We start from the raw sequence: 13,563 nt of genomic DNA, 5'->3' as shown, positions 1-13,563 counted from the left end.
AATGCCATTTGAAAATAGCCACAGAAAGATTGGATAGTCACTTCATGGACTGCCCACACAAAAGTAGTATTATACTGTTTATTGGCCAACACTAGCTGCTTCATTGCTTTGGTTTGATTATACAATCGGCATCATTTTGCCTAAGTTAAAGTTTGTATTCTGAAAATAGTCTCGCCGTGTGATCGAGGGAAGATCAAATCATATTGCAGTGGATGTTCCTCCATCATGTGTGGTTCATTCTCATGGTTCCAGCTGTTGGTGAAACCACTTATGTTTGCAAGAGGAATTGTAGACTTCAAAAACAAATTTGTCTTTCACTCTGTACTGAATGTTGGCCAAGAGAAGCATCCATGTTAGTAGGAAGAACAGATGTTTTTTCTAGATTTTTGCTTTTGGAGCTACATATTTGTATATGATCTGTGAATCATTGAGATGCATTAACATGTTGATCTTATGTATGGGAATCGTACTAGTTGGTTGTGGATTTGGGATACTAATGTGAACATATTACAATGTCAGGCATGTGAGTCTCATGTGAACATTTCGAACGGATCGGCTCTTACTATTATGCACATCATGATCCTTATTTCTGTGTTCTCAGTGTTTACAAGTTACTAACAGTTCCTTATTTCTGTTCGCTCAGTGTTTACAAGTTACTGATCGATCACTAGCTAGCCTACTAATGCGCTCCTGGCAGCTTTAGTTGCGGCGCAAGATCCGAAGTGGTAGTTTTTGAATAAAAATGCCTACCTCTGAAGAAACTAACATATTGTTCTGAAGAAAATGCCAGCGAATCTAAAGAAACTGCCAGAAAAAACGTTCACAAATGCCTTATCTCCCAGCGAACTTTCATCCGCTATTGCAATCCTGCACATACACTATCCGACCGACTCGATCGTACGTGAATAACCAGCGAATCACGCACGTACCTCATCTGGATGAATCAAGCGCACTCGTTTGACCGTCATGTCAACGTGCGACCCAGCACGGATGGGACGCACCACTAACGGGATGGGACGGGGCGACACAGTCATAATTTCAGTTTTTCTAGTTTTCCACGGCAAGCTGGCATGCTAAGCCATGCCTGCTTATGCATTGAATTCCGATGACCGCGATGACCGTCGCGTTTCCCGCGACACGCTGGTTCACCTACCTTCCGCCTATAATTACTAGTTCCCGACGTTCTCCGGTGGAACCATCACCCAACTCGTCATATCCTCATAAGACCGCACCGGCCCGAAGTCACTCGCCACTTATCCTCGCTCTCGCCACATCCGTCATGCCCCCGCCCGTCCGCAATAGGCGACGCCGGAGGTGGTCACCGTCGGAACTAGTGTTCGGGTTTTCACCGGAAGGCAGACAGAGGGAGGAGGCATTCTATCGGTCTTTAGATGGCAATGCAGAGTATGAGGACTTGTTGGAGCGCGACCGCCCTGGCGGAGGAGCAGTGTATCGCTGATTTGCACCTCTAATGGGGCATGGAGTAGCAGCGCACCAACGCTCTAAGTCGCGAGCAGAGAGCCCGGAACTGGGCCGACTACGTGGAGGTCGGCGCCTGGCAAATAGCCCTAGAGGTTGTCGGGCACGCACGCATTCACGACATCGAATTTTACTACCAGCTCGTCAAGTGGGTTTCTTGCTTAGAAGCCGAAGCTTCGGTGGACCACACCGGCATGGAGAGGGTCAACGCCGCGAGCAACGCGCCCTATTGCACCTCTCGCAAGTCCGAGGCGAGGCGGAGGATGTCGGTGCCGGTGTTTAGCACGTACCGTAGATGGCGGCCTACATCGTCTAGTTAGCTAAGAGTAAGTTAGTACTTGTACACTACTAGAGTATTAGTGGGAGTAGATAGTTAACTTGGATATGATAGTTGTCAACATGGAAGTTCAGTACTCTATATCTGGATTAGACCTGTTACTTTGCTTTGAATGTTGAACTTTCCCTTTGAACGTATGAATGGGCTATTATTTTTTAAATGGGTTGTGTTTGTCCACCACGGGTTTAGAGGCTGACTTGTGGGCCTACCAGGTTGACGCGTACACAATCAGGAGATGATTGTACGTGGAGAGAATGACAACAGGGACCCACCAAGGTCATGGCAGTACGCAAGCAAGTGCCTCCTTATTTCAAGCCAAAAGGGTTCCTCCTAATGGATTTCTGACATCTGGGTCCCATGCCATTGTCAACGTAGTCAATAAACAAGAGAATTGCACAACGAGTGGCTGACACCGGGGACCTAGCAGCTCGCCCAGTTATTTTTGTTTTTGAGACAGAAGCAGGGTGTCAACTGGGCTGTGCGGGGCACTCTGGCCTGTCTAGACAACCTTTTCTTTTATGTTTACCACAAGACCAGCCCAGTAGTTTTTTTTCTTTCTAAAAATGGCTAGCCCAGTTTTTTGTGCTTTGTCAAGTAGGTCGCTTTGTGAGCCCTGTTGGGCTGCAAATCTTTCAAGACGAGGAGAGCTTCATTCGGCTGGTCCAGAAAATGGGCTATCAGTAATGAGAAATGGGTTGTACATTTTTTAAACAGATCAAACCGACAATTAGTTTCAAAAAATAATTCGTTTTGAGATTTTAAATTCTTTTGATCTTTATGCGTGGACAATTTGTTGGATTTTATATTGATATACATTTTTTTAAATTAGTTTGAATGTGACTCAAAATTTCAGGAATAAAAACAGTTCAGACCGCACTGAAATATGCAAAATTTCATATATTTTTTTAACCATGGCCACAATATGGGATGTAATGCTAACAAAAATAATATGGGCTCCAAAAAAACTCTTAAGAATTAGCAAATGGGCTGTAAATTATTAGAAATAATGACTGATGAGTTGTATGTTGTTTTCCACAAATTTGAGACAGACTTGTGCGCCTACTATAGGTTGACGCGTACGCTTATCTAAAAAAAGGTTGACGCGCACGCAACGCCGTGTCAACTTAGTCAGCACACGAGTGCAGTGACTGTTGGATGTCCATCCAACGGCCGTCGTGCTTCTTCAATCTCTGCTCTTCCTGCTCCAGCCGCTCAAACAACTGCTGGCGGGACTGCCTGCTCCCTCCTCCCGTGGCCAGTTGTGCTGCTGCGTAGGCCTCACCACCCCACCCTACTCCCATCGTTGGCCTGGCCATCCCTCTACTCACCCACACATGATGTTATTCTCTAGCGATGGCAGACGAACCAATAAAGTCTCGTACTCCCCTCCGCGTGGGAAATAACTGCCGAGTCTTCACTGGCTCCGTATCGTTCCCTTCCTAGGCCTTGCCGTCGTCCACCGCCCTGGTGCTCTCGGCACGCTGTGGTCAACGTGGTCAATGAACGGCATCCATCAAAAGAGGATTGTACGTGGAGAGGCTGACAGCTGGGTCCACAGCCGCACGCAAGGAAATGCCTTCTTATTACGTGTAAAATAATGATTCCTCCACCTGGCAGCTGAGACCCACCGGATGGGCCTCTGTATTTTGCGAAAAAATGTCCCTCCCGCTGATAGGTTGGACCCACCAGCTATATCTTCCCACGCAAGGAAGTGCCTCCTTATTATGCACAAAAAATGCATACTCCCCCTGCTAGCTGGGACCCACCGTAGTTGGAGGCTGACTTGTGGGCCTACTGACGCGGGCGGAGGGCTTTGTCAATTTAGTCAATATGAGGGATTCTAGCTCTAGTGACCATACGGTGTCCATCCAACGGCCGTAGTGCTTCTTCAACCTCAGGTCTTCTTGCTCCAGCTGCCCAAACCAGTTCCGGTCGTGCCGCCTGCTCCTGCCTCCCGTGACCGGCTGTGTTGCCGTGGAGGCCTCACCGCCCCCTACTACTCCCAACGCTGGCCAGGCCATCCCTCTACTCACCCACACCCCGTGTTATTCTGCGGCGACGACAGCCTCACACCGCAGCCGAACCAGTGAACCCTCGTACTCCTCTCCGTGTGGGCATCCACTACCGCGTCTACCCCGACTCCGCGTCATCCCCTTCCTAGGCCTCGCTGTCATCCATCGCCTTGGTGCTCTCGGCGCGGCGTGGTCAATGTGGTCAAGGAACGACTTCCATCGTAAGAGTACTATACGTGGAGAAGCTGACAGCTGGGTCCATGGCCGCAGCAAGGAAGTGCAACCTTATTACGCGTAAAATAATGATTCATCCACCTAACAGCAGGGACCCACTGGACGGGCCACTGTATTTCACGAAAAAAACATTTCTCCCCGACAGCTAGGACCCAACAGCTACATCTTCGCACGCAAGGAAGTGCCTCCTTATCCTCCCTGACAGTCGGGACCCACCTGGTCAAAGCGTATGTAGCGTTGTCATTCTGGTCGCGAACGTGTATGTACATACTGGTCGATCGGTCTGTCTGCAGGCTGTAGCGATGAACCGTGGCCGAGTAAGGAAGGGCACGTGTCGTAGTAGAGGCGCGGATGTAGCATGTACACGTACGTACAGCCAGGGTGCAAGAAAGTAAATACGGTCACGTTCATACATACGGGTGGGGTCTCAAACGCCTACTCGCGCATACGTACGGCCAGGGCGCGTGACATGGCTGGGACGGAAGGGAGAAACTGCATCGTCGTGTTCATCGAGAGGCAACAGAATGCGCCGTGTTCATCGAGAGCCAACCGGCTTGGACGGAACAGCCGAAATGAGGCCTGGCGTACCGCGGAATGGAGGAAACGGCCTTGTGTTCGACCGCCTACGGTCGAAACGGGATCCTATTCACTGGGAGGGGTGTGGCGTACCGCAAAACAGAGGAAACGGACTTCTCTTGGACCTCATATGGTCGAAACGGGGTCCTGTTGATTGGGAGGGGTGTGGCATATCGCAAAACGGAGGAAACAGACTTGTGTTGGAGCACTACGGTCGAAACGGGTGTCCTGTTGATCGGGAGGGGTGTGCCGTACCACAAAACGGGACTCCACGGGGTACTGTTCATCTCCACCGTCGACCTCCTCCAGCCTCCACCTGCAACTGTTCATCCACGGCGTCTCCCTCCTGCCTCCACCAGCTATTGTTCATCCACGAGCTCCTGTTTATCCAGCCTCCACTGCTCCTCCACCGGCTACTATTCAACCAGTCCTCTCCACGGGGTCCTGTTCAACCACCCCTCCATGGGCTACTGTTCATCCAGCCCTCCCTCGGCTACTGTTCAACCAGCCCTCCACGGGGTCATGTTCATCCAGCCCTCCACGGGGTCCTGTTCATCCACCCCCAACCGGCTCGATCGGGGTCCAGTTCATCCACTGGCAAGGGCCTCTACTACCACGGGGTCCTGTTCATCCAACCCCCACCGGGAACAGTTCATCCAAGCCCCCCCCCCCAACAACGCTCACTGTTCATCAAGAGGCATCAGGTTCGATCGGCTTCAGTTAGCAGCAGTAGCGAAGGAATAACTTGATTGATTTCAGTTAGCAGCCAGGGATTGATCGATCGCTCTGGTTCAGTAACGCGTAGCCCGCAGTGCAATCGCTCGGGTTCAGTAGGCGAACACCTCGCTCGGGTTCAGTTAGAGCCCAATGCCTCGCACCCACGCGCATACGTGTATGAGAGAAACGCACATCGCTCGGCCCCGACCACCCACAGTAACCGGGAACTCCCCGATATTTTCCTCGCCCTCGCTTCTACCATGCTTTTTTTCGCCATGGACGGCCCAAAGAATGTCATGCAGTTGCGTCTCCGGCCCGCCCAGGACGAAAAGCCCATTTTCTGTCATGATTTTTTGTCATAGATGTAGGAGCCCACAACATCTAAGATGATACCGGGTTTTTTCACAATTATCGTCATAGAAGTGTCATAAGCATGACAGAAAAAAATCCGTTCGGCCCAAAATGTCACAGATGTGTCTTTTTTTTGTAGTGCACCACAGAAACTAGATGGAGGATAAACTAGACGGATGGGGTTGCCGGCAAACGGCTTGGTGTATCTTGATGTGTTCCGGGTGCTAGCCCTGCCTCTCTGTTTATATGTTGAGCCATGTGGTTGAAACTCGGAGAAAGAGCCTCCTCAAAGTCAGTTTTGCCTGCAAGGAAGAGTCCTTCTTGGACTTCCAGGACCAAACGTCATGGGCCTCGGCGTCTGGCCCATGGCCAGATGACATGGTCTCCGGCGTTTGGACCCTAACTTCTGCAAAACATCCTTTTGCACCGACCTAAAGCCCCATGGGCCTTACCCCTTGGCCTAACCATATCATCCTATATATCAATCTTTACCTCCGGACCATTCCGGAGCTCCTCGCCATGTCCGTGATCTCATCCGGGACTCCGAACAACATTCGCTCACCAACATACATAACTCATATAATACTATATCATCAACGAACGTTAAGCGTGCGGACCCTACGGGTTCGAGAATGATGTAGACATGGCCGTGATGCTTCTCCGATCAATAACTAATAGCGGGACCTGGATGCCCATATTGGTTCCTACATATTCCAAGACGATCTTTATCAGTCGAACCTTTATGACAACATACATAGTTCCCTTTGTCCGACGGTATGTTACTTGCCCGAGATTTGATTGTCGGTATCTCCATACCTAGTTCAATCTCGTTACCGGCAAGTCTCTTTACTCGTTCCGTAATACATCATCTTGTAACTAACTCCTTAGTCATTTTTCTTGCAATCTTATTATGATGTGTATTTACCAAGAGGGCCCAGAGAAACCTCTCCCATACTCGGAGTGACAAATCCCAATCTCGATCCATGCCAACTCAACAGACACCTTCGGAGATACCTGTAGAGCATCTTTATAATCACTCAGTTACGTTGTGACGTTTGATAGCAAACAAGGCATTCCTCCGGTATCCAGGAGTTGCATGATCTCATGGTTCAAGGAACATGTATTTGACATTAAGAAAGCAGTAGCAATAAACTGAGCGATCATATGTTAAGCTAAAAAATAGGTCTTGTCCATCACATCATTTGATCAACCATCTAGTCTAGTAGATGCTCACTAGGGACACGGTATTTGTTTATGTATCCACGCATGTATTTAAGTTTCCGGTCAATATAATTCTAGCATGAATAATAAACCTTTATCATGATTAAGGAAATATAATAATAACCATTTTATTATTGCCTCTAGGGCATATTTCCATCAGTATGATGCGACAACACATCTACGCCGCAAGCGCACCGCGGAGGTCGAGCAGGGATGCCGCGATGCTTGGCGGGCCTTCCACCACTTGCACGACGATGTTAGCAACATTGGCTCAGATGGAGGCACGGACGGTGGATCGTTTGATGGTGGGGACAACGAAGAGGTGTCACTGTCGTTGTAGGAGATGCCTACGAGGTCACCGTCTGGTACCTGTTGTAGGTTAGTTAGTTTTTAGTTTAAGTTTAGTTGGACTTGTTAAATTCCGTTCTTTGGTTGTAAATATATCAAACTTTGTTAATTTTGTTTCTTTTTCTTAAATTTCATTTGTGTTTTTCTTGATCTATTTTAAATGGGCTGAGCATTTGATGATCATGGTCGGGTGGCCTCCGCCCTACTAACTATCAGCAAACACATCTAGACGTGTTCGCGGGCAGTCGATGACGTTCGTTTGGTGATGTGCATTGAAGATGCCCTTACACATAAGGCCTCTTCCAATGCATTGTTGCTTAAGTGAGGTGCTAAGTGCATTAAAAACTTTAGAACTATTGTAAAAGAACCTTAGCAACTAATCTCCATAATGAATTGGTGCTTAGCTTTTGTAGCTAATCTTCCCTCATTGAATTGTTTAATAATTAAACTACTTCATGCATTGGTTGGTAGGCATTTTACATAGGTCCATGCGCTTAACATATCATTCCTTTCTGGGTTCACCATAATGCTCTCTTTCCTCTTTAATTGCTTTGCCACATCATTTTTGCCTATATGGCATCCTTAACACCCATACACTTTGGAGCACCGGCAAAAGTCTAATAAGTTCCATGCCTTAAACCATGTGTAAAGATGGACTTTTACATGTGACCCACTAAGTTCTATAAACAAACAATGTGACCGGCTCTGTTGTTTTCCCCTCTCATGTACATAGAAAAAGGAAAAGGCTAGTGCTCAATTGAATGATTTGCATCGCACCATCCGATTCCTCACGCACCTGAGGTGTGTCCCAGCCAAGATTTGCAACATGGCCCATGTTGCAATCACTACACAAACCATATTGCAAAGGACAGGGGCAGCTTGAGGCGTGCTTGTTTGTGTCGGAGCTCGGCGTGGAATTGCAGCATGGCCCATGTCACAAAGGACATGACAGTGGCGAGGTGTGGGACGTGTGTGAGAGTTCAGCCTGGGATTGCAACATAACCCATTTTGCAGTCGCAACATGAGAGGGGGGGGGGGGAGTGGGGCACGTAAACCACATTGCAATGGAAACATTTTTTTTACATGACCAGTAGAAAACGGTTCGATGAAGCAAAACACGGCTTGTGTTACAAAGCCTTGAACGCAACACATGCCATGTTACGAACGGGCGGGGCGCACAACTGGCGCTGGGAAAGATTGAACGGCTGTTCCACGGGCCATCCAACGACTGTTGAGACGGTCTATGATCCGATTCTCATCCGGTGGTCGATGGGTTGTCCAAAAAGAAAAATATATCACGTATAGAACCCCTAAATACAACGCATCAAGAAAAAAAATTACCCGTAAAGAAATAGAACCCCTAAATACATGGTTAGAGGGACTATGGTATCCTCAGCCCATCAGGGTTCAAATCCTGGTGCTTGCATTTATTTCTGAATTTATTTTAGGATTTCCGGCGATGTGCATTCAGTGGGAGGAGACGTTCCCGTCGATGACGAGGTGCCTACGGTGACTTTGTAAATTTCAAGATAATATGCCGGCTCAGTTTTTCAAAGATGCTTATAGAAATAGGGTGTGCGTGTGTGTTTATAGGGGTGAGTGTATGCATGTATATATGAACGCTTGTATCTGTACTGATGTTAAAAAAAATACAAGCTGCCGCCGGTGCACGGATTTCATTTCCAGAGCCCAGAGACCAAAACTCAAGTCGCGCGCGCGGATACGTGTATGTGTATTTATATATATACATCACCTTCACTAGAGTCAGTGTAGCAGGATACTATTCTAGAAACGTCCATCGGTCACATCTGAGCGCAGACATGGGGAGGGGAAGCTGAGATCAAGCTACCACCGCACGCCGGCCGGTCCAACACAACGCACGCGGGCGAGAGCGACCAAAATTTCAATCTCGCGCCGCATCGCACAGTCTGAACCGCGCTCCCTCCCTACGACCCTACCCAAACCAAGATCGAACGGGCATCACCTGCATGCGCTCGGGTCGATCATCCGTCACACGGCCTCGAACTCCCTCCCATGAGGTCAACCGGCGACGTTGTAGCTCGCCGTGGCGACGTTGGTCACGACCGACTCCGAGTCTTCTGCCACCTTCTTGCTTCCCTGAAACCTCCCGCCACCGAAGATGTTGTGCCGCGGCTGCTGGTGCGCCGCGCCCTCCACGCCGTCACCGGTAGGATTGTATATGTCGCCGAAGTTGGAGGAGCCGATGCTGGTGCGCTTGACGCTGTATCCAGCTCCGAGGTCGAAGCTAGGCTTGCCCATGTCGAAGCTGAGGCTGGCTTGGGTGTTGAAGCTCTTCTTGGACGCCGACAGCATGCCGAAGGAGTAGGAGTAGGCCATGGAGGGCGGGCCGTACAGGAGCGTGTCGGGGTCGACCACGACCATCTGCCGGAAGTCATTCTTGCTCGCGGGGATCGGCGACAGGAAGATCTCGACGAGGTTCCGCGCCGCGCCGCGGTTGTACGGATTGGACTTTCCCTCGTACCGGTACCGGAAGTTCTCGTACGTGGTCTGGTTGGTGCTGGCGAGGTAGGTGTGGAACGCTGTGAGCCCGCCCACGAACCAGGACGTGATGAAGGTGTAGAAGATGAGGAACCCCGAGACCGGCGACTCCACGATGGCGCCGCCCAGGCTGCACCCGTACTTCCGCGCGATGAGGACCAGGTTCACCCAGCAGAACACGAACACGTAGAGGCAAAGGAACGTCGTCGACGAGATGAACATGAAGAAGAACCTGTAATTTCTCTGCACGCTTGTTGCATCAATACACACATACACAAAATCAAGTTTAAGTGTGGAATGCGTCATTGGTCCATGAACACGGCCAAAAACTCACTAATTTGATCAAATAAGGCTAAAACCGATTTGGAGGGGGGAAACGGCCACATGGCTACCACTTCAGCCTACCTTTGACCGCTAACAAATCAACTAATTCTTACAGGGGTCTTTCTGCAACAACGCCAACCTGATTTGGCATAGATAAAACATTACAGTAGTCTTTTGCAACAGCACCAACTTAATCGGATCAGGGCCGTTCATGGGTCTGTGCAGGCTGTGTAACCGCACAGAGTCCAAAAATTCCAAGGCCCCCGATTATGATGTGATGTATATATTTTTTGTTTTGGGCTCTTTTTTCACGTCTAGCATAAAATTATCTCCCTGAGGCCCTGAATTTCTAGAGACGGTCTTGGATCCGATTAAAACAAAGGCCTCCTTTGGTTTGTAGGATTTTTGTAGGAATTTTATAAGATAGAATTTGTAAAGGAAAAATTCCTTTGGAGCCCTTTGGTTTGTAGGAATGGATTCCTATTCCTATGTAAGATAGGAATGAATCCTTCACGTTTTGAAGGAAAAAAAACATTAGCCTAGACTCAATGGAAAAAATCCTATCCTATGCATCAAATGACATCTTTTTCTCTATAGGAATTGACATGCATGTCATATCACTTCCTATGATTTTCCTATTCCTATAAAATTCCTATCCTATGAACCAAAGAAGGCCAAAATATGCCACAAGTTATATGAGACTTGAACCACGACCAAAGGGTTGGAGAAGGGACATGCGTAGCACCAAAACATTAAGGCCTCCTTTGGTTTGGAAGAATCTTATAGGATTTCTAGGTGATAGGATTTTTGTAGGAAAAATTTCTATAAAGCCCTTAGTTTGTAGGAATAGATTCCTATTCCTATATAGGATAGGAATCAATCCTTCACATTTCAAAGGGAAAAAAACATTAGCCTAGACTCAAGCCTCCTTTGGTTCATAGGATAGAAATGTTGTAGGAATAGGAAAATCATAGAAAGTGAGATGACATGCATATCAATTCCTATAGAGAAAGAGATGTCATTTGATGTATAGGATATGAATTTTTCCATTGAGTCTTAGCTAATGTTTTTTTTCTTCCAAAATGTGAAGGATTGATTCCTATCCTATATAGGAATAGGAATCCATTCCTATAAACCAAAGGGCCTCAAAGGAAATTTTCCTATGCAAATCCTATCCTATAAAATCCTATGACATTCGTACAAACCAAAGGAGGCCTCGATGGAAAAAAATCCTATCCTACGAATCAAGTGACATCTCTTTCCCTATAGGAAGTGAGATGCATGCCACCTCACTTCCTATGATTTTCCCATTCCTATGATATTTCTATCCTATGAACCAAAGAAGGCCTAAGAGTTTTATGCACAAAGATGCACCCAACAAAGGGAAGACAACTGTCGTAATAGAAGGCAGCTTATCGCCTAATTGGATTAGGTCGCCCCCCTCGCAAAGAGAATACTTTTAAAACCAGCTTGCTATATTAAAATACTCCCTATGTTCCATAATGTAGTGCATCTAGTTTTTTTTTTTGAAAAGTTAAACCTCATAAACTTTGACTATGTTTGTGAAGAAATATTTTTACATGACCAAATTTTTGAAAAGTCAAACCTCATATTCCTGCTCTAATTAGACAGCGCCCTAGCAGGGAGGGTGCAGTGAGCAGCATCGTCGCCGCTCAAGGAAAGGTAAGGACGCGAGAAGAAGACGAGTACTAAAGGAAGAAAGCTAGAGGAAGAAGAAACAAGGACGGCTGTTGGATCTTAATCCAGCAATCCGAAAAATTGACTTGCCAAAAAAAACAAAATTCAGGCAACTTACGAATGGTGCATGTGTGCCTTAGAGGTATATATACTAGCTGCTACGAGGTGGAGGTGTACCTTGCCGATGCACTGGCCGACCCAGGGGCAGTGGTGGTCGAAGCGCTCCACGCAATTGTTGCAGACAGAGCAGTGAGAGCAGCGCGGTGGCCTGTACAGCATGCACGTGTGGCAGTACTTCACCTTCACCACCATGCCGTTCACGTACACGTCACGCGTCGGCGGAAGTGTCCCCGACGATGGCGCTCCGGCCACCGGGGACGCCAGGCCGTCCAGCTGGACGTCTTCGGGATCCGGCGGCTTCGTGTTCCGCGGGATGATCCCGGGATCTCGCCCTGACGTGAGCACCAACACTAGAAGATCCTGCATATCTCATGGTACTTAACGATCGGTCAATGTTGCGTTGCTTAATAAGTTTGCTCAAGGAATCAATGGACATCGTTGTTAATTTGACTCACGAATGCGCCGACGGCCATGGCTGTCCTTGGAACGAAGGGGCCGAGCGGCTTCCCCATGAGCTCGGCGAGGCGGAACGAGACGAAGGCCACGAAGAGCGCGAGCGGCGTCATGATGAGAGACACAGATAGAAAGATGGAGTTGGCGTCAGGGCCGAAGATGCACCGCCCGCCACAAAGAAATTTCTGCCAGGCACAAGATTGATCGAATGAACTAATGGAGGGCACCCTCCCTTTGGAACACCGGAACTAATCAATGAGCATTGACGTACATTCCTTCCCCTCCAAACTTGGTACAGGCGGTGGGTGGTGCCGGCGCCGGCCGAGCTGGAGGCGTCGGAGACGTGGTTGCTGGGGAGAGGGCTCTTGAAAAGCGTCCTCCCCTTCATCTCCGGTGCGCATGTGATCTCCGCGCGCGAACTCACCTCGGCCGCATGGCCTCTTGCCAAAGGGCCAGAATTGGGGTGAGGTGAGAGATGGAGGAAGGTCAACAATACAAAGCTTTTCTCTTCTTTTCTCTTGAGACATTGTGTGCTATACATAGGAGAGGGAAGACCTATGGCACATTGTGGTTGTAGGAAAAGGATAGCTGAGCATGGCTAAAAATAGAACAAAATCGAGACTTTCTGTTCCAAAGCATCTTGAGTCGACTTCAGTTTGTCCCACTCAAATTTTCTTGCTTAATTATTTGATTCATCACATAAGATCTGAACAAGAGATCTGTTGATGTCAGAGTATCTTCAAAAGTTTCGGTAATCGTTGTTCAGGGGAAGTTGGAAAAAACTCTTCAACAGTCCTATAAGGATGCAAATTTTGTAGGGGATTCTGTAAATTCTCTAAAATTTTCCTCCCTCTACGGGAAGATGACTCTTCATGTAAAAGTGTCTTGTCATCTAACCACCCTGCACCGCCACCGCCACCGACTGCCATGCCGCCTCCACCGACCACCGCCGCCGCGCCATCTGTCCGCCGTCGTCGTTGCACCACCGCCCAAAACCACTTTCGAGATAAGTTTTTATAGGAACTGAGAAAACACCTTACCTGTTAACTTCCCCTAAATTTTACGAACACCCGTAAAAAGCATTTAGAGAGTTTTAACAAAAGCTATTGGAGATGCTTTAGGGACGAAGGACATCGCTACTAAGTTCTTTATTGCTGGAGTTTGGCAAGAGGG

General features: G+C 48.2%; 1 protein-coding gene across 1 annotated transcript; it reads right to left on the bottom strand.

Annotated features, from left to right (window-relative positions):
- Positions 1 to 8,949: 8,949 nt before the first annotated feature.
- On the bottom strand, positions 8,950 to 12,946 carry LOC125553695 (putative protein S-acyltransferase 6). The gene is made up of 4 exons (XM_087517989.1): positions 12,662 to 12,946; positions 12,393 to 12,575; positions 11,995 to 12,297; positions 8,950 to 10,038 (listed from the first exon to the last, which is right to left on the bottom strand). The coding sequence occupies exons 1-4, from the start codon at positions 12,929 to 12,931 to the stop codon at positions 9,316 to 9,318; spliced, it is 1,479 nt and encodes a 492-aa protein (XP_087374115.1). The 5' UTR covers positions 12,932 to 12,946; the 3' UTR covers positions 8,950 to 9,315.
- Positions 12,947 to 13,563: the final 617 nt, after the last annotated feature.

The sequence above is a fragment of the Triticum urartu genome, chromosome 4A, assembly GCF_056163025.1.
Source record: "Triticum urartu cultivar PI428250 chromosome 4A, HENAU_Tu73, whole genome shotgun sequence".
Taxonomy (NCBI): Eukaryota; Viridiplantae; Streptophyta; class Magnoliopsida; order Poales; family Poaceae; genus Triticum; species Triticum urartu.
The sequence above is the reverse complement of the archived record's forward strand: the minus strand, read 5'-3'. Positions and strand labels throughout refer to the sequence as shown.